Source organism: Cydia amplana, chromosome 19, assembly GCF_948474715.1.
Source record: "Cydia amplana chromosome 19, ilCydAmpl1.1, whole genome shotgun sequence".
Lineage (NCBI taxonomy): Eukaryota > Metazoa > Arthropoda > Insecta > Lepidoptera > Tortricidae > Cydia > Cydia amplana.
Genome location: NC_086087.1, coordinates 1,724,278 through 1,750,057, shown reverse-complemented (window position 1 = coordinate 1,750,057; position 25,780 = coordinate 1,724,278). Strand labels below are relative to the sequence as shown.

General features: G+C 37.1%; 2 protein-coding genes and 1 non-coding gene across 3 annotated transcripts in view; 1 reads left to right on the top strand and 2 right to left on the bottom strand.

Annotated features, from left to right (window-relative positions):
- LOC134657282 (SANT and BTB domain regulator of class switch recombination) overlaps nt 1-2,246 on the bottom strand; it is a 33,895-nt gene extending 31,649 nt beyond the window's left edge. Inside the window, exons 1-5 of the mRNA XM_063512864.1 lie at nt 1,572-2,246; nt 1,378-1,472; nt 1,143-1,290; nt 976-1,066; nt 378-537 (exon numbers count right to left, since the gene is read on the bottom strand). Of these exons, the coding sequence (XP_063368934.1) occupies nt 378-537; nt 976-1,066; nt 1,143-1,290; nt 1,378-1,472; nt 1,572-1,977 (900 nt within the window). The 5' untranslated portion in view covers nt 1,978-2,246. The remainder of the gene's footprint in view (nt 1-377; nt 538-975; nt 1,067-1,142; nt 1,291-1,377; nt 1,473-1,571) is intronic.
- On the bottom strand, nt 564-635 carry Trnae-cuc (transfer RNA glutamic acid (anticodon CUC)). Its single transcript has one exon. It is a non-coding gene; the product is annotated as a tRNA-Glu (tRNA).
- Nucleotides 2,247-2,382: 136 nt separating the features above from the next.
- Nucleotides 2,383-9,075, top strand: LOC134657235 (TBC1 domain family member 22A). The gene is made up of 5 exons (XM_063512807.1): nt 2,383-3,063; nt 6,056-6,268; nt 6,797-7,063; nt 7,489-7,699; nt 8,880-9,075. The coding sequence occupies exons 1-5, from the start codon at nt 2,428-2,430 to the stop codon at nt 9,071-9,073; spliced, it is 1,521 nt and encodes a 506-aa protein (XP_063368877.1). The 5' UTR covers nt 2,383-2,427; the 3' UTR covers nt 9,074-9,075.
- The last annotated feature ends 16,705 nt before the right edge of the window (nt 9,076-25,780 follow it).

The window sequence follows — 25,780 nt, the reverse complement described above, 5'->3', positions numbered from 1 at the left end:
CCAAATTCAATTAAGTTTTATTCTTTACAAAAAATTAACTTTATTAAATTCTAGAACAGAAAAAACATTGATAACACCTACCTATTGGTCCATAAGTGTGCAAATTACACGCTTGACAACTAAGTTACCGCAAGGCTTAAAGTACGGTGCACGGCACCATTTATTTCAGCTAATAAATTGTAAGCACAATTTACTTCAATAGTCAATTAATTAACCAGCATACATTTAAGTTTATGTAAAACACATCCGCGCATGCAAAACGTCAGAAGTTACAGGCGTCCATATAGGCTACGGTGACTACTTACCATCAGGCGGCCCGTATGCTTGTTTGCCGGCTCGGCTTGGTATACGAAAAGCATCAAATGATTAAAATAAACCTGTATATCGCAGTGCACCGATATATCCATGTCTTCCAACCGCTGCCCCGCCGTGACGTCAGCGAAGTACCCCATTTTAGACACCAGCAGCTTCTGCGGACACCTGAAGTCTTTCTTCAGGCCTTTCACTTCGTCGCATACGTGAATTTCTACGTCACCACTAAAAAAGAAAAATACAAAAAGTTATTCCGATACCGGGAATCGAACCCGAGCCTCCTGGGTGAGAGCCAGGTATCCTAGCCACTAGACCATATCGGATGTTGATGAGGGAGTCGAAATTACGATACAGTTGTTTTATTTTAGTTAATAAATTGTTAAGAGAGTTGAAATTGGTAAGTGCAAGAATAAAGATAAGCTATTTTATAGCACAATTAAAAGTATAAAATGATCAAGCATTTTACGTATCTAAATGCAGTACAAGAATTATTTTGTTTTATACTTTTTTTATAAAAATCATCATGGTCATTATTTTTTATGCAGGAAATAATTGATACATAAAAAAAAAACAGTTGAAACAGGGCTGTTACAAAATAAAAACAAAATCTACAGTAAGATTTTTGACAAAAACGCCATCTAGTAATAGTTTGTAAAAACTCACTCTTGCTTTTGGTTCATTTTTTCCTGTAATGCTATTATTGACGATTTGCGTCTTCCCAATCGGTCTCTTGATTCCTTTTCGCATACAAAACCTAAAAATATACGTTATTTGCACCACTTCGAAGTATTATTTGTTTTATATATTAAAAAGCAAAGAAATGAACTGACTTCCAAAACTTGCCGGCTTTTTCACTTCAGTGCTAGTAGTTGACAGCGCCTTCTTTATAATCGGTGTGTATACACTAGCACTTTTCGTGGGTTTCTTATATCCGACTAAGTAAGGCAAAATTGAATCCAAAATGCCTTCATTTATAACCTGAAAACAATATTGAATTTAGCGCCATCTGTCGGCAATTATTTAATATATGTTTTTTTTACGTTTCTTGTTTCTTACATTACTTACATCGTTTAATTTACAATTCAGATTTGCCTCAGTCCAAACTCCAAGCATCTCTACCTTGGCTTCACAAATTAAAGACTTTCTTCTCGAACCACCCTCTGAAAATTCCCTCATATGAGTAATTTTTTTTTATATGTATGTGATTAAGTATTTCTAAAAAGGGAGTTACAATAGTTAAATATTGCAATTAAACTTACGCTCAATTTCACTACAACTCATTCGTTTCTCAATACTTTTATTTTCAGTTTTCTTCTTTTCCAAAGTTGTGTCGCTCTTGCTAGTGATGGGCTTGGGTTCCGCACAAGCAGTTTGGTACAACAAGTCTCGTTCCTGTTGTTCGATAACGTGGTTAATAACCGTTAATTTCGTTAATTCCTCCCAGTCAATCTTCGCTCCTTCATCCTCATCACCTTCTAAATGCTCGTAAACTTGATACGCCGTCTTCATAAAGTCGAAGAAGTCTTTCACTGTTATAACTTCTACTGGAGGTTGTTCTTTACTTTTTCTTCTCGTATTTTCATCTGATAGTAAAGGACTGCCCTGCTTTTCTCTTCGGGCCATGAACATTGACGTGGCATCGCCTTCTGGGCTCGGGCTAGCCATCTTTCCTTAATTTTCGAATGAATTTCTTTGAAAGATTCCAGTTTTTGATATTGATCTAACAAGCCACCTAGAAACAGTGATCTTTGCACGAAAAACGTTTTTCTAAAAAAAATTGATGACTACTATTCATGTGATTTTGAGATAATTATATTTATGAATTTTGTAGTTTAATTGCTAAATGTCGTATCAACATTTAAATAACGATTAATAAATAAACATTTTTTACAATATTTACAAAAATAACCGGAATACCAAGTCCAAGATTGAAATAATTTGACACATAACTTCTGTCTACCTCAAAAAAGATCCAATAATTACGCGACTTATTTTTTAATATTTCCTTTTTATAAACAAACTTTTCTTGTTTTTAGTAATCTGCAAAACTTGCATTGCAAAAACTGCGCAAAGAAAACGCACCCATGGGGTACGTAACCAAGAGTTATTTTGTCTATGTCCAAGTGTCATGTCATATCAAAAACATTTTCCTTCTACTATTTTGTTGTTCAACAAAGTTATTTAGAATGTTCCTTGCTGTATATTATTATGGAAAGTCACCAACCCGAACATGACAAAAACGGGTTGCCTGACACGTTTTGGAAGACCCCACAGCGCGTACCGGGCAGGCCCCAGCGGGGAGTGGAGGTTATGTCTGGCTCCTCTTACCAGCAGTTCCAGGCGTCGGTGAACGACGCTTGGGACCTGGGGGACGACGAGATCATATCAGGGATCGCGGAGACGAAGATATCGAAAGCCATATCGCATACCGCCGCTTTGAACGTTATAAATTCGCATAGGAATAGTACTAAGAATGTAAAGACAGTGAAGACTGAAGTGGAAAGTGAAAAGGAGAAGAGGGAGGATGCGGTGCCAGTGAGGAGGAGTGAGGGGCGAAGGAGCGGGCCCGGGGGCAGCGCGGGGCCGCTGAGGCACTATCCTGGGCGGCCGCGGGCGGTGCGGCTGTCGGCGCTCACTTCTCGAGAGGAGAGCAGTGAATCTAAGCTGGAAAGGTTTCAGCAGCTGCATGACAGTGCCGTTATTAACTTGGATGAGCTGAAGCAGCTCAGCTGGTCTGGGATCCCAGTAAAGGTAAGTGTGATACATAATAGATTTAGATTTAGATATTTATTCTCATAATATGAAATTACATTATAAATTATGCTAAACTAATCTACATGAATTTATATTATGATCGTCATTAACATTAACATGATATTATTTATTAGATACAAATAAATATAACCCTATAGTTTGTCAAATGACTGTCTCATTTCAAACATAGAGAGAATGTATCTATCTATGTCTTACACTAGTACTAGCACCCAAAAGAAAAGGATGAGTATAGTTTTCCTGGTTGCTACTGACTGACAAATTGGTTTGACCAACTATATCTATGTATAATGTAGTGATAACAACTGGTCTAGCCTAGTGGGTACTTGGGTAGTGACCCTGCCTGTAAAGCTGCGGTCCTGGGTTCGAATCCCGGTAAGATATTTGTTCCTGAGTCTTGGGTGTTTTCTATGTATTTGTATATTATATATATCGTTGTCTGAGTACCCACAACACAAGCCTTCTTGAGCTTACTGTGGGACTTAGTCAATTTGTGTAAGAATGTCCTATAATATTTATTTATTTATAATATAGACAACTTGTTTAAAGCCTTGGTGTAAGTGCTGATGTTTGGTTTTTTAAACAGAGTTAATTCTGTTGTTGCTGGCTAATATTGAGTTGGTGTTTGGCGACATGATTCAAGTCTAAACAAAGCGAATTCCTTGATTCTGAATGGCTTAACTGCTTAAGTCTCAACAAGTCAACAAATAGGTAACACAGATATAACTAGAAATAGTGTTTGAGTAATTCCCAATGCGGATTTCCCTTAACCCTGGGGCCTTACTGGTCCAGAGTTGCAGAGGACAGAGTACAGTGGAGAAGGTTGGAGGAGGCCTATGCCAAGAGGCACACCGAACTGCGGGACATATTGTAAAAAAATAAATAAAATCGTCTTAATAACCGTTGTACCCAAGGATCGGAATAAAAGGCTATATAGATAGATAGATAGAATTCCCAATGTGATATTCTAAAACACAAAATATGTTTGTCATTCCAATATGATTGTGTCCGCCAGAGAATACTTTTGAGGAAAAACTATCCAGTTCGCTTTCATACTTCTAAAATACCGGACAAGTGCGAGTCGGACTCGAAAAAATCGAGTGGTCTTGTCTCTGTGAAAACGCGCATTTTTGAGTTTTTATATGTTTTCCAAGCAAGGCTTGATCTCTTAGATTTTAATCGTAACAGTGAAAAAAAAACTACTATCGACTTGTCAGAATCTGCCAAGCCAGATAGAGTCTGTGCGGAAAGAGAAGAGTTGTGAAATGTATTGGGCCCCATACATTCCAAGACTTCTCTTTCCGCACAGACTCTAACATATTATATTTTGGCTAAATTGTTATCAGTATAATTATGCTTAATGGCTTAAAAACTGCCTTTCAAGATAATCATCTAATATTATTATGATAAGCCTTCATGAATGTTTTGGTATGTACAGTTAATAATAATAAATAGTCAATGAATAATATTTGACTGTCATAGGCGGACCCCGGGTCCCCGCGCCCCGCGCGGGGGCACAGCTGGGATTGACGCCAGGATGATGATGATGTCATCATCATCTTCAAACGGAAACTGATTTGACTTGTAGTCCCCTATAGGTATTTGATATTAAATAAAGGTATATTTTGGTAAATCTGCATGCTTTAGAATGTTGTGTAATTAATTATTGGTTTATTGGTGACTTTTGTAATTACCCAACATTATAAAGTAAACCAATACACCATTTGTCTAGTCATTTTTACATAATTAATTAATAATTATTAATGAGTGGGAGTGGTTGTTTCATCAAACTAGTTGTTGATGTGATAAAACACTTGTCGTCACTTCAGTTTACATAAATGAAGATGTTTGTTTACTAAGTACACAGCTACATTAAAGATAAATTATATGAGGATGTTTTTAACAGAAATTAAATGCTATAATTATAAAGTGTGCTATATTTAACCTTGACAATTTGTTATTATTGGATGTATTGTAATTATCTTGTATAGATAGAATTAGAATTACATATAAGGCTTCTTTTAGTTGAATCAGACAAATGTAGCCTTGTCTGGCAACAAAGAATATAATACTCATAGTCAGGCAATCAATACTAATATTATAAATGTAAGTAATGTAACAACTGTGCCCTGTTTATCAAAAGCTTGTAACTTGTAATACAAGTGAAAGTCCCTTTTTGACAGCTTTTGTTAGAAAGGGACTTCCATTTGTATTACATGTTACAAGCTTTTGATAAACAGGGGACTGGTAGCTTTTTACAGAACATTGGATATAAACTACTTTATAAATATGTAGTTGAATTTTTTATGCGTAAGAAGGGAAAATGTTAAAACAGTATGCTGCAAGAGTTGCAAGCAGTAACAATGTAATTCTGTATATTTAATTATTTATATGAAAAATAGTTGTAAATTGTAAAGAATCACTGGTGGCCTAGTGATTAGACCGTGTAACTTTCAATCCAGAGGTTGCAGGTTTAAATTATCCATTCCTATCAGAGTGAATATTGGGATATCATAGTGCCATAATATTTCAAATATGTTAGAATTAGAAAAGCCTATGCTTTTGTAATTCTAAGATATTTGAAATATTTGGTGCTATCACCATCTTTAAAATGTCCAGTTTTCTTATCGTAAATCTCCACGGCATACTTCGCCGTCGTAAAAATACGATTGAAGCCTGAATCAGCCAAATCAGTTTAGTCAGCCCAAGTATATTAGTTGAATTTTAAGTATGTCTTACGACAGTTTAAATTAAATTATGAATTGTTGTAAACTAGCAACCCGCCCCGACTTCCCATGGGTTAACAACTTATACATAAACCTTCCTCTTGAATTTATCTATTTAAAAAAACCGCATGAAAATCCGTTGCGTAGTTTTAAAAATCTAAGCATATACAATAGGGACAGACAGACAGCGGGAAGCGACTTTGTTTTATACTAATTATGTAGTGATAATCGTTTCCTTGCTGCAGGCTCGTGCAAACACATGGCGCCTGCTAGCCGGCTACCTTCCCGCCAACACCGAGCGTCGCACCGAGACTTTAGAGCGCAAGCGAGCGGATTACAAGCATCTAGTGAGACAGTACTACGATGCAGAGAGGGACGACGATACTTACAGGCAGATACACATTGATATACCACGGATGAGCCCGTTGGTTGCACTCTTTCAACAACACACAGTTCAGGTAAGTCCATTTCTTGAGTTAAAGAGTGGCATTGGCAGGGTCGCCATGTCAGACGACGATACCTACAGACAAGTACACATTGATATACCACGGATGGGTCCACTTGTAGCGCAGTTTCAACAGCACAGTACTGGTTAGTTCATTTGTAGAGTGTTCTCAGAGTTGCATTGGCATGGTCGCCATGTCAGACGACGATACCTACAGACAGATACACATTGATATACTACGGATGGCACGTACGAGTCCACTTGTAGCCCTGTTTCAACAGCACACAGTACTGGTTAGTTACTTAGTTCATTTATAGAGTGTTCTCAGAGTTGCATTGGCAGGGTCGCCATGTACGACGACAATACTTATAGGCAGATACGGATAGACCACGTGATGAGACCTTTTTATATTTTTTTATATTTAAATTTTCTAGAGAGGTCACTTTGGCAGCACCACCATGTAAAGTGAGATGAGTGATGAACCTTCCAACAATATTTATTGCTAAATAAATAAATAAATAAAATATAACTCTATTTCCAGGTGATGTTCGAACGCATCCTCTACATCTGGGCGATCCGGCACCCCGCCTCGGGATACGTGCAGGGCATCAACGACCTCGTGACACCCTTCTTCATGGTGTTCCTCCAGGAGGCCATACCTGGCGAAGAGCTGGATAACTACCCTCTGGACAAGCTGGAGGAAGCGCAGCGGGATGTTATTGAAGCAGACTCTTTTTGGTGCCTGTCTAAGTTTCTGGACAGTATACAGGATAATTATATATTTGCTCAGCTTGGGATTCAGTATAAGGTTAGTAGTTATATTACATTTGAAAATGTTCTCTTATTTTTCTTGCAGCTGCTTAACTACAGGGAATGATATACAGAAGGAAAAAATAAAATCAATGTATAAGTAGATAACCTCGTTGAATTTGTTCAAATGAAGATTACGAACAGGAAAACGGAATTTCAACGAAAAAGATTTAAGTTTAAAAATAAATTATAAATGTCTTTTCCGTACACGGAACGATAGTGTCCCGGACATTTTGAAATGACCAAGCGGAGAGAAAATTTAGAGACTAAAACCATGGTGATAAAAATACGGTTACAAATGTATAAACACAAGTATAAAAATGACAGGGAAAACCGACAATCATCGGCTTGTTAAACATAAGATTACTTAGATGTTCATGGATAGCTCTTTCAGTCTAAAAACAAGTAATTCTTTGTTTCCAGGTGAACCAGCTGAAAGACCTGATCCGCCGCATCGACCTGCCGCTCCACACGCACCTCCAGAACCACGGCGTTGACTACCTGCAGTTCTCCTTCCGCTGGATGAACAACCTCCTCACCAGGGAGATCCCACTCCCCTGCACCATTAGACTGTGGGACACGTACTTGGCTGAGTCTGACGGCTTTGCTACCTTCCAGCTGTACGTGTGTGCAGGTAGGTCCACATCAGACTACCTGTAACCTCCTCACCAGGGAGATCCCACTCCCCTGCACCATTAGACTGTGGGACACGTACTTGGCTGAGTCAGACGGCTTTGCTACCTTCCAGCTGTACGTGTGTGCAGGTAGGTCCACATCAGACTACCTGTAACCTCCTCACCAGGGAGATCCCACTCCCCTGCACCATTAGACTGTGGGACACGTACTTGGCTGAGTCAGACGGCTTTGCTACCTTCCAGCTGTACGTGTGTGCAGGTAGGTCCACATCAGACTACCTGTAACCTCTTCACCAGGGAGATCCCACTCCCCTGCACCATTAGACTGTGGGACACGTACTTGGCTGAGTCTGACGGCTTTGCTACCTTCCAGCTGTACGTGTGTGAAGGTAGGTCATAGCTACCTCCAGGGTCTGCCGGATAAACAACCCCCTCATCAGATAAATACCGCTCCCCTGAACCATTCGCCTGTTGGACACTGATTTAGCTGAATCTAATCTAATAGCTTTGCTCATATCATATGTTTGTGCAATCAGTTGCCTGTTTTTATAAACTGAAAAAGACGTATGTGCCATTTTCAACCACAAGTCTTATTGTCGGTTGTAAATAAGGTGCTATTTCCATAAAGCTTCAATTATGTGGTACCTTTTAGTTGAAACGGCACATATACGAAAGAAAAAGTGACCAAGGCTTTCAGTGCTTTCTTTTCCATTCGGAGTAGACGCCATAACTTCTGTTTTTATATCCCAGTTTCTAAAATAATAGTTAGATTGACCAATTTTAAAATAAAGTCAAATTATACCTGTATTAACCGGTACCGGTATATTTTAAACCGGTTCCCAGCTTTGGGTACACATTTAACATGAAAAACCGGCCAAGTACGAGTCGGATTGCGTTCCAAGGGTTCTGTACATTAAGTCCGACTCACGCTTGACTGCACATTTCTAATAGGTTTTTCTGTCATCTATAGGCAAAGAACTATTTTGTGTATTTTTTTCAAAATTTTAGACCCAGTAGTTTCCGAGATAAACGGGGGGGGGGGAGAAAATCGGACAGACAGACAGACAGACGCACGAGTGATCCTATAAGGGTTCCGTTTGTTTCTTTTGAGGTACGGAACCCTAAAAACCCCTGTATTTTATGTGTAAACTAAACATTTGACCTCCACTTGCGTTCTAGCGTTCCTCCTCCACTGGCGCGAGCGTCTGATGCTGGAGCGCGACTTCCAGGGCCTCATGATCCTGCTGCAGAACGTGCCCACGCACAACTGGACGGACTCCAGCATCAGCCTGCTGGTGGCGGAGGCCTACCGCCTCAAGTTCGCCTTCGCCGACGCACCCAACCACCTCAACGCGGGCAAGTCGGACAGGTGACGGGACGTGAGCGGATAAAGGTTGTTGTAAATCGAGCTCATGGTAATTTTGTATTTGGTAATAGCTTTTTGACAGTTGATTTTATGACGCCCTCAAGTTCCACCAAGAACCACCTCAACGCGGGCAAGTCGGACAGGTGACGGGACGTGAGCGGATAAAGGTTGTTAGTTGAGCTCATGGTCATTTGTATTTTGACAATTATTTTTTGACAGACACTGTAAACTTTTAATTTGAACAACTGCCTCGCGTAGACTGAGGATGGTCAACTTTACTGCCCCACCTGCGATAGAGTTTTTAAATGTGAGTTCGGCTTTGCCAGCCATATCAGAGCTCACGCTCGTAAATAACTAGGGTCGCCGTTGCCGATTACGGCATGGATAGCTATATATATGTCACCGTAAAATTGTAAACACTCGTCATATTATAATCTCGCTAGTTACATTATAAACTGACGGTAGGGAGATTATATTTATAATCTAACGTAACCTAACCTACGTTAGATTATAAACTAACGGGTTCACAATCTTACGGTGTCATATATAACAGGGATGTTGCGAATATCCGCATCCGCATCCGCAACCGCGGAACTTCCGCATTATTTTCAACATCCGCATCCGCATCCGCATAAAATCGATGCGGATTTAATGCGGATGCGGATGTGGAACAGGTCGGTACAGGAACGTCTTAGCATGCTAGACTGCTAGGTAATTTAGTCATTAACCAAAAAAACCTATTAGAAATGAGCAGTCAAGCGTGAGTGGGACTTAATGTACGGAACCCTTGGAACGCGAGTCCGACTCGCACTTGGCTGGTTTTTTGAAATAAAAATTCCTAAAATGTAATATTTGACGTTTTTTATGGTACTATCTTGACATCCGCATCCGCGGATGTGAGCCTTTAAAAATCCGCATCCGCATCCGCATCCGCGGATGTCAAAAAATCGGCATCCGCAACATCCCTGATATATAATATAAATGGCACTGCAGTCGTTCAGAAAAACATGTCGTTTGACAGCCTTAATGACTAGAAATATAAACCAGAGACATATTAATCTTTGGGTACAGCCAGGTCTTGGAACCGGTTTCAATTATACCGGTAATGTGTTTACAGACTAGAGATTTTTTGATTGCTGTGTGTTGAAACAATTTATTTTTAACCAAAATTCCGCACGATGTGTGAACCTAATGAGAAATTTATGCATATGCAATGAACTCTGATCTAATACGAGTATTATCCATTTAAACTACAAAGTTGAATTTAGTCTTCATTAACGCCGTGAACGATAATAGTTGTCATGTTTTAACTATTTGGTTAAGAACTAGAAGAACAATAACATCAGGGTGTTAGTCGCCGAGGCTATCCTGTCCATTTTGTATAAACAAAAATTGTCTAAAAAGTTTACAGTGTCCGAAAGTTGCATGTTGTCAAATAAAACACTTGTCAAAGGTTTCTAAATCATAACCAAATACCCACACACAAGCCGCAAAAATAACTACGCAGGCAAAGTGCTTATAATCGGTACAAAAGGGTGTCATTCTGAATCCCTAACAACGTTTGTCCTAAAGTCACTTGCCCTAACTGGTTTGTCCTAATGGGCACATGCCATAACGATCAATTGTCATAACGATTATTTTCCATAATGTAAAGTTCTGAAAAATGGTTAGGTTTTAGAACTTGCTGCCACAAAAGTGGGTTAGGTTAAGGTTCAACTGCGACCCTCGCAAAAAAGAAAATATGCATAATAACATCAGGATAAGTAATCAATATTAGGATAACCAAAATTAGGGGTTTTAGTGTTAGGACAACTGATCATTATGACAAACAATATTAGGGAATGCATCGATAGGAGAAAAGACTTTAGGGATTTAGATATAGATCCGGTACAAAATCCCTGTTATCTTCTAAATGAAGACATAATTTTGAAAACTTTGTCTGCGTAGCTGCTTTTGTTGCTGACTGTACATAAATACAACAATATCCTTAATATTAACATTGCACATACCTATACATAATGAGGTTAGATAGGTTTACACTGTCACGTATCAAAATAGACCTTGTTGTATTGAGATAAGGTCCAGTATGGAAAGATAAACGATAAACACCTGGCGTTCTTGGTGTAGTTTTACTGTATATCATATACCGTTGGCTTAAAAACTAAATTCAAATAGCAATGTTGTAAAACTTTTATATAGCGAGGAATCTGTTCAACTCTCATCGTCCTCTTCGAACAAATAAGTTCAGAAAAGGACGGCGAGAGCAAAAAATCTAGAGTATACTTTATAATGATAATGAAAAATATTTGAAAAAAATCTCCACGCTTTTTTCATTAAAAAAATTTTTGTTGCTCTACAGAGTTTTGATCTTTCGGTCCTGATCAGATTATTATGGGCCATTCCCAGTTGTTACCAATTGAATTGATCCCAGTGGTAAAAGTGAGAAAAAAAAAATAGTTGGAACAACTTAAAAAAAATGTGTTTTTCTCCTCTTCTGTTACCAATTTTCATATTATTTTTATGGCGGTAAGAAAGCAAACGGGACGAAAAATGTATGTATGTGGAAGGCCTAAAATAAGTGATTATATCGATTTAGTTAGTAAAAGAGGCAGCTTGTAAGATGGTAACCGGGGGTCCATTAGGGTGCGTCTCTATTTGAGCTGGGTAATAATTTTTTACATAATTTTTTTGGAAGATTCTTGGCCATATTTGAACATAAAAAAACTTATAAATACTGTAATGCGAGACAATTTATTAAAAACTAAAACCGAAGGAAATGAATTGCATGCCTGAAAATTTAATAACTTTGTGTTATCTTAGGAGTAATTATTTACCGGCTTACCTAAAATGACCAACTCAAATAGAGACTGAAAACATTCAGAAATATTAGCACAACTGGGCGGGCGATGTCTTGTCTTGCCAAAATTTAATATTTCAGCCTGTATAAATAATAATAATAATAACTGGCGAGACGGATAGCCCAACTGCGAATGTTTCTGTACAGTCGCCATCATATATATCAGAGCGGCCAAGGTGTTCACAATATCTGAACACGCACTCTAACGCCCTGGCAATAGAGGCGTGTTCAGATATTTGTGAGCGCCTTAGCCGCTCCGATATATCTGATGGCGACTGTACCTCAACTGTACCTATCTAATTAGATAAATGATGGTTGCGAAAGGACGATTTTCGATATCAACTGCGAGGGCTACTGCGAACATCGAAATTCGCAATTTGTCTGCGTCCCTCGAATATTGCCAGATAGAGATGGCAATCTATATTAGAATTTCGATTTTTGGCGTATCTGTCCAGGTGATTGTTGCTCAATTGTAAAATTATCAAAATCACGCGAAATTCGGCTCCTTGGTGTGTGCAAATGGCGCATTTACACGTAGTATGGCAAACGCAATGTACACATTCGTCTTTTCTGACATATACCATCGCCCACACTGTTAACTGTACATCGGTGGCACAGACAATCCAACCTCTAGACATAGCATAGTCGCGCTACCCCCTCTGCCACACATACGGTAGCGTTACTCCATCTTCGAGTCAATCCCGTGCCGTGATTGGTCCGTGTCTTTGAACGGACCAATCACGGCACGGGATTCGCTCACCTCGTCCCCCCGCACCCCCGTATTTTTGGCAGCATCGGTTTCATGAAAGAATTGGCCTAAGCTCAGTCTAGAGGTTGGATTGTCAGTGATCGGTGGTAACTACGCCTTGTCCGCTCCGATGTATTTGATGGCGACTGTAAATATAGAAGTGAAAACAAAACGAATAGTTCTGAGGCCCATCGCGAAATTTAATTATCTGCCTCTAAATCGCTCTTATTCTTATGTCTTGACGACCGGTCTGGCCTAGCGGGTAGTGACCCTGCCTGCTAAGCCGATGGTCCTGGGTTCGAATCCCGGTAAGGGCATTTATTTGTGTGATGAACACTAATATTTGTTCCGGAGTCATGGATGTTTTCTATGTATATAAGTATGTATTTATCTATATACGTATGTATATCGTCGCCTAGCACCCATAGTACAAGCTTTGCTTAGTTTGGGGCTAGGTTGATCTGTGTAAGATGTCCCCCAATATTTATTTATTTTATTTATTTATTGGAGCGATTGAGAGGCAGATACATTTAGTTTTTCTTTTTCATGTTCTTGTTCTTGTTAAGCCCTCTGTATCTTTGTAAATGCGCCATGATCTCGGTTGGAAATGTATTTTATAATCGACGTTTTGTAAGGAATACAGATATGGTTGTAAAATATAATATTTCACTATATTTCATATCGATGTTTTATTTTAGGGACTAATAGAAAAATGAGGAGCGATTTTACTTTTTTTTTGTCATATCATATCGGGAAGCACAGACAACTATTTTTGTTTGTGGTTGCCTCTAATCTAAATATATCAACAATGCTATATACAGGGTGCTTCCTGTAACAGGAGCAATAAATTAAACTGTAGGCTGTACTCCTCAAACTGACCAACATTTGTTCAGCAACTTTTGAAAATAACTCATGTTTTGATTTTTATTACACTTTAAAGTTTATTCTAAGGCGCAATGTATTGCAAATTTTGTTATGTTTAAAGCGTGACAAGATGGTGACAAGCAACGTCAAACACACTGATGTCAGCGTACATTGAAGGCAATATTTATTTTGTATGAAAAAGAGGAAGTCTAAAGGATTCATAATTTTTAAAAGTTGCTGAACAAATGTTGGTCAGTTTGAGGAGTAAAGCCTTTAGTTTAATTTATTGCTCCTGTTACAGGAAGCACCCTGTATTATCTTTGATTGGTGTTTTACAGATGTAGTGCATAATTGTTTCCCATCGTATTTTCCCGGGAACTTTCGTATTTGTCATGCTACTTCAGTCAGTGTCAGTACTTTTTGTACCGAGACTGACTGAAATAGCGAGACACGTCCGTACGTTTCCGTGAAAATACGATGGAAAGTAATTATTATAATATAACAAGAAATAACATGAATTATATGAAAAAAAACTATCTGTAAAACAAAAATTATAGATGACAGCATTGTATGAATGATGTACTGGTCCCAGTGGGGTGTAACCTAAAAGACAAAATATTTTGATCAGCGCGTTAAGAGCCCGTTAACGATTTTAGAGCCAAAATGTAAAATTGATAGATTTAGTAGTTAATTGTACACCTTTCGTTACGTAATATCTAAATAACAAGTATTGGTTTCTATTAGCACGTCTTCTCATCTTGCCTTTTAATAATGAGGTCCCGAGCGTGCGTCACCGGCAATATATGACGAGAAGGGGCAGTTTTTAAAAAATCATTAAAAAAATTGTAGTGGTAAATTATACAAAATGATGTTTATTGCCACTTGTTTTGAAGTAATTTCTGGTGAAAATTGATTTCTTCTAACTTTCACATAACTTTCATTTACTCTTGTTCAACATCATATAACAAAAAATGTAGTCTATCAAAGGTGGAGTACAGGATATGTTATGTGTAATACAAAATTACTATTTTTAGCAGTCCAAACTTTACGAAATTTACAAATAAGATCGACAAAATCAGTGCTTTACGCGCGTTTACCTAAACGTCCATCAAAATCATTACTAATTTAGTGAGTCTGTTTTCAAACAAATGATCTGTAAAAGTGCAAGATAAGAAGACGTGTAACGTGCTAATAGATACCAGTACTTGTTATTTCTATTACGTAACAAAAGTACATACGTAACGTAAACGTACAATTTCATCGACTAAATCTATCAATTTTACATTTTTGCTACTAAAATCGATACCGGCCTCTTAAGCGCCTTGTTTATTCTACATTTTTTTGTGACGGTTTATGTATTATTTTATTTTAACAATGTTACTTTAAATGATAATTATAGCGTTACTATATCATGACTGTTTCATTGTTTTCCTTTAGGGTTCCGTAGCTTAGTCAACCCTTATAGTTTCGCCATGTCCGTCCGAGACTGCTCCATGATGTGCTCCATGATCATTAGTGCTAGAAAGTTGAAATTTGGCATGGATATTATATTTTATTTTAAAGAACTAAACGAAAAAGAGTGGTTAATCAATGATAATAATTACAGTTAGTATTTTGCATTTCATATCACAAGCGTAGCGAGTGGTTCTAAAATTGGAATCTTGAACGTTGCGAGGATTTCGAGGCACGAGGGTTAAAGAAATTTTGACACATACAATTTTTACCCTCTCTAACAGAAAAAACCATGAAACCAACCGGAGTTGTTCGGAGCTGTCAACTTTTTGTACTGACTGACAGGCTGATGTCCATATATGTATTATTATACTCTTTGCTGATGTCGTGCGACGGACTGATAATCAGTGGGCCCCTTAACGGATTCGATATAATATGGATGTTCGATGATATATCCATATTATTCTACCGCATAAGACCTTTGTGAATCATACAGCGTGATGTTAGCAACCGATGTAAACGCAACAATTTATTATCAAACTAGCGACCCGCCCCGGCTTCGCACGGGTTAACAAATTATACATAAACCTTCCTCTTGAATCACTCTATCTATTAAAAAAACCGCATCAAAATCCGTTGCGTAGTTTTAAAGATCTAAGCATACATAGAGACAGACAGCGGGAAGCGACTTTGTTTTATACTATGTACTGATTTCACAGCTCCTGCAAAAAAAAAAGCGGCTAAGTGCGAGTCAGACTCGCCATGAAGGGGGTCCTGTATTTAGGCGATTTATGACGTATTAAAAATAACTACTTACTAGATCTCGTTCAAATCAATTTTCGGTGGAAGTTTACATGGTAATGTAAGTACATCATATATTTTTTTTTAGTTTTATCATTCTCTTATTTTAGAAGTTACAGGGGGGGGGGGGGGACACATTTTACCACTTTGGAAGTGTCTCTCGCGCAAACTATTTAGTTTAGAAAAAAATTATATTAGAAACCTCAATATCATTTTTGAAGACCTATCCATAGATACCCCACACGTATGGTTTGATGAAAAACAAAATGTCTAAGTATGGGGAACCCCCAAAATTTATTGTTTTTTTTTTTCTATTTTTTTTTTTTTTTTTTTAGTTTGTTTTCTATTTTTATGTGAAAATCTTAATGCGGTTCACAGAATACATCTACTTACCAAGTTTCAACAGTATAGTTCTTATAGTTTCGGAGAAAAGTGGCTGTGACATACGGACGGACAGACAGACAGACGTGACGAATCTATAAGGGTTCCGTTTTTTGCCATTTGGCTACGGAACCCTAAAAATTAGCAAAATGCTGCTATTAAATTTCCACAGGCGTTGTATTTTTTGTAGCACTGGCAACAATGTCAGCCCTCCCTGACTTGCGCGGCATCCGACCTTGACCCAGAACTTGACATTGACAGTGGGATGTGACCTCGAAAACGCGAATCCCGGTATTGACTTTATTATGTATAAAAATCGGGTTTTAATCCAATGTGTAAGTGAAAAGTGCTGTTTTTGTGTTCTTATTGTGATTGATCGATGTTGATTATTGATTATAAGTTTATTGGGTGGTGAAAAGAGATTCTACATGGGACCTTGACTCGTCCCTGTCCTCGGAATCAAAGTAGGTCACTAGTAGACTCTTCTGTTTCCGCACAGACTCTATATCGGTTATGCCGAATAATTAGTTCAAAACGAATGTATTAAATATTTTTAGTTCAAAATCATCATTTAATTGTCGATTCTACTAGCAAACATAAGAAAACAACTCAAAAATTGCATTTGATTACTTTGCCTCACATGTGAATAAAATGCATCTTTCTTATCAGTCTTTGAACAATCAAGAGAACCTTTAGGTACCAACTGGTGTGGTGAAAAATGTATTGATGCTATTCGCCTGTTATTTATTTATAAATAGGTAGGTAATACTTTATTTTATTTACTTAATATCACGTATTTTTAATCCCTGACGCAAAAAGAGGGGTGGTATATGTTTGACGACAATGTCTGTCTGTCTGTCTGTGGCATCGTAGCTCTCCAACCGATCGACCGATTTCGATGCGGTTTGTTTTACGTGAAAGCGAGTTTCGTTGCAGTAGTTCTTAGCTCTGTTTGCTAGAAATCGATCCAGCAATTTGAGGAGTATCAGCTCTTTTCCAAAATAATGTAACGCATTTATGGCATGAAATGGATTTGAATGGCATATATAGCGTAGGTACCTAGGGGTTATTAAAAAAATAATTTAATACTTAGGTAGGTATTATTTACTAGTAGGCGCCCGCTATACATATCTATTGTATAATGTATTTAATTATTCCTTTCAAACACACAGTCAAACAGAAAAAATGTGTATAAATATTTCATATATCTAATGTTAATATTCAAAGGGGAAAATGGGGACTACATTTCTATATAAAAGCGGTCGTCCACTATCCTCTCTTAACCCACTATTTGGTAGACCTTATACTTACCTTCGTAACAAAGGCTCATTACTCGAATGGTATTATAATACCGTCGGACGGTATAAAATATTAGACTATAGTCTAATATTACTAGTAGTTCGCCCCGAACTGAGAACTCGCGGTTAACCAAAAATTATATAGCGATTGACTTTGTTGCACCTACTTAGGTACTCGTATAGTGCGACATAAAATAATAGAAAATAAATGAGGGCGCCACTTTCTACGTACCTGTCACATTTTTGACGTAAAATGCTTACACATGACAACAATTTAGTATGGACATTTTTGAGTTCCATTTTATTTAATTTCTATTATTTTATGTCGCTCTATAGGCGGCAATGGATCAAAGATCGCGTGGATTTATTGCAAGGTCTGTGGAGCCTTTAACTGATTGATTTAAGCAAAGATTAATATGTATATATAGTTGGCCAAGCAGATCTTGTCAGTAGAAAAAATGTAGGCGCGAAGGGATATGGTCTCATAGAAAATTTGAGTTTCGCGCCTTTTTCTACTGACAAGATTTGCTTTTTTGCATCAATTTTGAAGCGCCATTTACAAGTTTAGCGTTAAGTAATATAGATGGCGCTATTTTTTCGAATAAAGGGCTTCGTATACGGCTGTCCCTCCCCTGGATTTAAGTCACCACCATAGAGATTAAAATAAACTGTATCTGTGCTAAGCCGAAATATTTCTTGTCAAATGTCACATACATATATATTATGTTTATTCTATTTTATTTTTATCTTGCTAATTATTTCAAAATGGTAAATTTAAAAACGATATTATAAAAGTGTAAGTCGAGCACTTTCATTTGATACTAAACTCGACCATGTTTCTTGCAAAAAATTGACCAGAATAGCAAGACCCCTCACAAACAGCTTTTTGGCCTTCTAAGCTCTTCTAGCTCAATAACCTCTTGATCGGGCCTGCTCATAATTTAATGACTAAAATATAATGCCCTCGACTACACGTTTACCCAATTTCATTTAAATTAGAACAAATTTACTTAAGTTATTGAGTATCAAACTATCTTCTGACAGTTCAGCTTAAAAACATCGAAATGCCGAGACGTGCCGCTAGCCAGCCGCGTGTTCAAAGTCGAATGTAAGAACTTCGCTTCGCTTCGCTCGCTCGTTCGATTAGTGTGATGTCATGACAACCCATACGATTTGACAGATCGTGGACTTCTTGAAATGGGCCCCTACTAGTCGGTAAATAGAGTCCGTATATTGCGCAATGGAATTAAAACACGTGTCCCTCTGGTTTTCCTGTTTTTTGTTAAACCGGGACAATGGATATCCAGTATCGGGACGGAAAACCACAAGCCCTCGTTAAATTCCTGCTGAACCGATAATTACCATAAATGGTATATGGTATGTTGTTTACTCCTTCCTTATTCCATGTTAATTTAAAGTAAACTTAGAAAATTATTGTTTTACAATAAAAGTAAAAAAAAATTTCAACGTGATGTAACTGATGAGCCGATTTTGATAAAACATTTCTAAAAGCCAACGCTAAAAAACCTGTTTCAAATAAAAAGTATTTTTTATTTGAACGGAGCTCTAAATACAGTATCCAAATCATATACTATACCAGTTAGAGCTACCTACGGGGTCACAGATAGACACACAACATATAGGTAGCGGTTAAACATCATCAAACAGTCATTTTCCACTTAATAAAACTGAAAATCTGCGCTGCGGCTTACCCGATAGCTTTACGCTGAGTCCTTTTTAACGTCTATCTCATCTCTATGTATTCTATGTAATGAACTGGTTTGGTTTGAAGTAAATAAATGTATTTTCTTTCCTGCTTTCTTTCTAATACAACAATAAGGATGGAAATAAGTTATCTCATTATATATGTTTCTCTATCGCTCTCGCAAAGTCGAGTGATATCTCCATAACTTTTTTTGCCATACCGGTTCTCGGGATAAGCACATTGTTTTGGGTGTTGTACATGTTTTGTAGCAGTGTCGCAGTTATCAGGGCTGCGGCTGCTGGGCCTTCCTGCGTGACTTCCGCCGATAACGGCCAATAGTGATGACCGGAGCTTTTAATTTGGGTTGAAGTTTTTATACTACTAGTTAAATTAAGCATAGAAAACGGACAATTGATTTAATAAAAAAGCCGGCCAAGTGCGAGTCGGACTCGCGTTTCAAGGGTTCCATACATTAAGTCCGACTCACACTTGACTGCACATTTCTGATAGGTTTTCCTGTCATCTATAGGTAAAGAACTATTTTGTGTATTTTATTCAAAATTTTAGACCCAGTAGTTTCGGAGATAGGGGCGGGGTTTTGCCTATTTTCTTGAATAACTGCGAAACTATTAATCCTAAAATTATTTAAAAAAAGTATTTGAGATTCTTACAATGAGCTCTTTCATTTGATATGTAACGCGATATAGTTTGAAAAACTTTATTTTTCAATTTTCTCATTTACCCCCCAAAAATGGCCTCCATATTTAAAATTCATTTGTTTACGTTACACGTCCATCTTTGGGTCATAAACTTACATATGTGTGCCAAATTTCAACTTAATTGGTCCAGTAGTTTCGGAGAAAATAGGCTGTGACAGACGGACGGATAGACAGACAGACGCACGATTTTTCCTTTTGAGGTACGGAACCCTAAAAAACGGCAATAACAAGAAAAAAGTTAATAATACTTCGGGTTTTAAATTCAAGTTTTCCGAAATGAATTAACTTTCGCTATCTCGGTTCCGATTATTATAGGACTCACAGCAAAAATACACCACATATATATACAATATAAAATATCTAGTTATTATTTCTCAGTTCACACAGCAATCAGAAATAGCCATAGCCATAGGCTACGGTGACTGCTTACCATCAGGAGGGCCGGGGTATGCGGGGTATGGCGGGGTTTGCCATCGATGTGTTATCTTTCTTCAATTCGTAATTTAAGTAGGTACCTAGGCATAGTAGGTACCTATAGGTACTTCTTTAGCAAAATGGTTGTTCATATTTCTGGAAACTAAACAGGCGATGTGGTCAACATTGAGTCACATCCCTAACCTTAAACGTATTGTTTTTTTATGATAAGGACTTTAAGCTTAAATAATAAAAATCATTTTTGATTGGCAGGGTGATTTAAGCTAGTTTTCAAGAGCGGCGCACACTGAGATTTATTTTTCCTTTGATTTACTTTTAATTATAACAATTAGAAACATTAGGTAACTATACCGAAGCACACTTTTCCCGTTACTTAAGGACCTTAAGGTAGATATATGTATATGAGTATGTTTAGGTTTTGGTCAACAAAATTCAGGAATAATATTTTTTCCAAAAGTGTTTAACACAATCAAAATAGATTTTTTCGATGAATTAATTGCCTTAATATTTTGTAAAAAAAAAAATATAATTCTAATGTCAAGGTAGCAAGGGACCGAGCAATGCGGCTCTATAAAAGCTTGGGCAAAAATGCTTTCGTATGTCTGACTGTCCGCCCGGTTGTTCTACTCTACACCTCTACAGGCCGTATTTCTTAAACGATTCCCGTAAAAAAATTGTGAGTAAGTTTTAAAAATGTTTTTGTCCATTAAATTTTTGGGAATAATTAAAAAAAATGTGCTAGCCAAGGCGGTTTGTGATATAGTCTACAGTCTTTAAATGAAATAGTAAAATCCAATTTAAAGTATACAGCGCCGGTTAACGAGCCTACAGCGAAAAATCGAAATTTTGTTATCTGTCTCTCTAACACACTTGCATAGCATATTCGAGCGATAAAGAGGCAGATAACGATATTTCAATTTTCGGCCTCTGATCCTTCCACAAAACCATTGCGGAGGGTTGCCATCCAGTGTCCGTCGCTCCTTAGTCCTTACATTTACAACAGTATAACTTCATTTCAGTGGCACATGACATTGGCAGCGCACCTAATTAGGTTATTATTAGCTATTATAATAACGCGGCTTTCCTTATAGATAACCCTCTATATAATCCGGCGGGCTGCGGTACCGCCATCATTCCCGCCGCCGCCAACAATGGGGGTTCAAGGAAAAAGGAATAGGGTAAGTTAATTATTTGTTTAATTTTAAGTGACGCAAATGGGGTTAAGTGTGTTTATGTGACTTCGTAGTTAAGGGTGAATTGATTTTGGCCACAGTTTTGACTTTTAAATATGTCGGGGTGTGTGCTTAATTGGGATTAAAGTTATTTTTATTTAATGGCAAATTAATTAACATTAGGAACGGAATAGGTTCTATTTAATTTTAAGTGACGCAAATGAGGTTAAATGTGTTTATTTGTGAAATCGTAGTTAAATGGGTGGATTGATTTTGGCCATAGACTTTTAAATATGACTGGGTGTGTGCCAAATTGGGATTAAAGTTATTTCTGTTTAATTGCAAATTCATTACCTTTCGGAAAGGAATAGGTAGTTCTATTTAATTTTAAGTGACGCAAATGGGGTTAAATGTGTTTATTTGTGAGATCGTAGTTAAATAGGTGGATTGATTTGGTCATAGACTTTAAATATGACTGGGTATGTGCTAAATTAGGATTAAAGTTATTTTTATTTAATTGCAAATTAATTAACTTTTGGAAAGGAATAAGAAATCCTTTAGTTATATTTAATTTTAAGTGACGCAAATGGGGGGGTTAAAAGTGTATCTATTTGTGGCATCGTAGTCAATATGGGTGAATTTATTTAGGCTGTCCTAAGTTGAGATAAAATTTATTTATTTTTAATTACAAATTAATTAATTTTCGTTTTGTGATGATAAGGGAAAGTCGGGGTAAATTACTAGGCATAGATTAAATTTCTTAATATTTAATTAAACATGTAAGAGATATTTCAACGGTATTATTATTTAATTTGCAGACGACAAATATTATTATATTCTCTGCTTATTGGTTATTACTTTACTATTTTGTAGATTTTCCCATATATTTTATTTATTATCTGATCTATATATTTTTATACTCTCCTTGATTCATCATGGAACCAATTTCTAAAAAGAAGATTACTCAATAAAGAAGAGAACAGAAGAGAAGAAAGCTCGTAGTCAGTTGCGGCTCATCGTATGGCAGTTTGCTTTTGTGGTTTTGCCAGCTGCCTAGCGAAGGGCAACAAAAGACAGAGTCGATCTACGGAAACAAGATTTGCAGAAGATGGTTATTGCAGATATTTCAGAAAGTGCCAAAATGGATGTTTAACATTTTATTTTTCAGATTTTATATTTATATATCTGTGACTGTTGTTAGGTAGGTACCTACTTATGTATTACTAGCGACCCGCCCCGACTTCGCACGGGTTAACAAATTATACATAAACCTTCCTCTTGAATAACTCTATCTACCTATTAAAAAAACCGCATCAAAATCCGTTGCGTCGTTTTAAAGATCTAAGCATACATAGGGACAGATAGACAGCGGGAAGGGACTTTTTTTATACTATGTAGTGATAGGTAGGTACTGCTTATATTAAGTTTATTATATGTAAAATAAACTACACAGCACGTGTGACATATCAGCTGGTCGTGTCTTATCAAATCATTACAGCAGCATGATTAGGGCTTTTATCGGCAAAGTTCCGGAGGTTGCGAGAAATGTTTTTGGGGCCCGACCGTACATATTGTATCTAAACTTGGGGATATTTTTTAAAGCTTAATATTACTTACATTATTAACCATTTAACCGCCAGAGTCTGATATATAAGACATTACATATCCAGCTCATTTCGCCACAGTCTGATAAATAAGACAAAGTTCCGATTTGGTTTTTACAGCACATTTATAACCGTAAAATGGGGTGAGTAGGGTCAAAACTGAAATTCAAACCTCGATAACATTTTATTTTTACATATGAAAACTGAATGGTGTATATAATAAGTGTTCCGGACGTTTGTATTTTAGTTTTTATTTTATTTTGGGTAGTCCCATTTCATAACTTTGACGATAAAGAGGAAAACCCACCTCACCCCGTAGTGCCTCGTATTCGGGGTGAGAGGGGTTTTCATACAAAGGTGATTTTGGAAGATTGTTGGATCGATTTTTTTTTATTATGCGTATTACTATAGCTCCATTTTAAATTGGAATACATTATTTTTGTAACAGTAGCCTTAAAATCCCTTCTCACCCCCTTCTCAAACCTTCTCTCCCCATTCATAACCCACCTCTCCCCGTGAAACCTACTCACCCCGTTTTACGGAACTCCCGTAACTATGCCAACCTTACTCTGCGTGGTACAATTACTGTCGGTGGCGACACGAGCACGCTCGATCAAAAATTGCTGGCGGTTAAAAGGTTAATAGCGACCTGTCCCGGCTTCGCACGGGTAGTTCAACGAATTTACACAAAACCTTTACAAATTATACACCAAAACCTTCCACAAGAATCACTATTAATAGGTGAAAACCGCATGCAAATCCGTACAGTAGTTTTTGATTTTATCGCGAACATAGACAGACAGACGCGGCAGGGGACTTTGTTTTATAGTATGTATCGATGATGATACTGTCCTATCCTATGAGTCAGATATTTACGGGCTGCTTTTAAGTCTAGCCTGCTAAAATAACCTGCGCGTGAGCAATGCCATCGGAAGGGTGGATGTGCATCTCAATTTTATCGATCTTAATAACGAATTCGTAACAGTTAAAGAATTATGCGCAGTTATTTATCTTTACTTAATTTCATACATTATGACAAAATTAAGAAATATTACATAACCAAAATCAATTACAACTTAAAATCAAATTACAATGCAAGCTATATATTACAATTAAAATTAAATACAATAAAACTTAGTAATTGACTTAACTTACTCTGTGTTTGTGTGTGTCTTTACTTTGTTTTTGAGAACCCGATGAGAACCTACATGTTATTTGTTACGAACGCGAACCGCATAGATATTCTCTGAGTTATTTGGAAAAGTCGAATACTTTTACTGTACGTAGTAGGTACATCGAGTCAAAGATTTTGGCACTCAAAAGTACGTTTTTTGCTTCATTTAAGTCGTTTTTGGATATTTTTTTGTTAACAATTACATATAGGATTATAGATTCAGTTTGTGCATATATTTGGCCTTATAGCTTCATAAAAACTAAGCTGCAAAAGGTTTGATATTGTTGTTATTTTGAAGGTTATATTTTTTTCTGGAACCAGTAGTGAAAGAGCCGGATGAATGGGCCTTGAAAAAGCCGGCTCTTTCATAACCTTGAAATTATTATTTTTAAATAAAGTACGATAGTAACATATTATAATCAATGCCAAAAAAAAAAATCTTAAGCACTAGTGATGTTTTTGCAATGTGTTAATATATCGTCAATTTATTAGTTTATCCTTCTAGGCTAAAAATTAAAAGACTTTAAAACGTTTAAATACTTTAAATTGTGTCGTAGAACTGTGAACTCGCGAGATCGACTCGCGACTCTCCAATGATAGTTACTTACTGTGTCGAATCATTTCTTTTTCGGTAATATGGCATTTCTTAAAAAGGAAGTTAAAATACGTATAATAATGTTTAACTTGTGCCGTAGGACTGGTTGCCGAGCGCCATGAACTGACAAGGACGTCTTGCTACTCTCCACTGAGTTACTGAGTCGAATCATCTCTTTTTTGGTGTGGTAAATCTCAATCTCGGTTCAATGGTCGAAAAGTCCTGGTGATGCACCTAATTTATCTAATACCTTTAAACGAGCAATTCTTGTTTATTTATATATATATTTCGGGGATCTCGGAAACGGCTCTAACGATTTCGATGAAATTTGCTATATGGGGGTTTTCGGGGGCGAAAAATCGATCTAGCTAGTTCTTATCTCTGGGAAAACGCGCATTTTCGAGTTTTTATATGTTTTCCGAGCGAAGCTCGGTCACCCAGATATTTAGAATAAAGTATTTATCGAAGTCTCATACAAGTAAAACACGGAAAAAAAAATTTGCATTAAGATAAGTATATATAACCTACTTTTAAATTATCGTAATACTTGTTGTTATGCAGGCTAATTTTAACTCCTTCCCCAAATATTTTAATTTAATAGTTATGGACTATGGTACAATATGTGCTGACGTTTTTCAATCTCTTAACCTCTCATAATATGTCCCTAATAAACGTCTGTTAAGCTGAAATAATCGTTCTCGAAAAAATGAAAAAAGCGGCCAAGTGCGAGTCGGACTCGCCCATGAAGGGTTAGGCCCGTATTTAGGCGATTTATGACGTATAAAAAAAAACTACTTACTAGATCTCGTTCAAACCAATTTTCGGTGGAAGTTTACATAGTAATGTACATCATATATTTTTTTTAGTTTTATCATTCTCTTATTTTAGAAGTTACAGGGGGGGGGGACA

Bases quoted from the DNA above. Each gene is read 5' to 3' on its own strand.
- LOC134657235 (XM_063512807.1), top strand. From the start codon at position 2,428: ATGTCCAAGTGTCATGTCATATCAAAAACATTTTCCTTCTACTATTTT. The intron at 6,269-6,796 runs GTAAGTCCATTT...CTCTATTTCCAG, and splicing joins TTCAACAACACACAGTTCAG to GTGATGTTCGAACGCATCCT. The intron at 7,700-8,879 runs GTAGGTCCACAT...CTTGCGTTCTAG, and splicing joins CCAGCTGTACGTGTGTGCAG to CGTTCCTCCTCCACTGGCGC.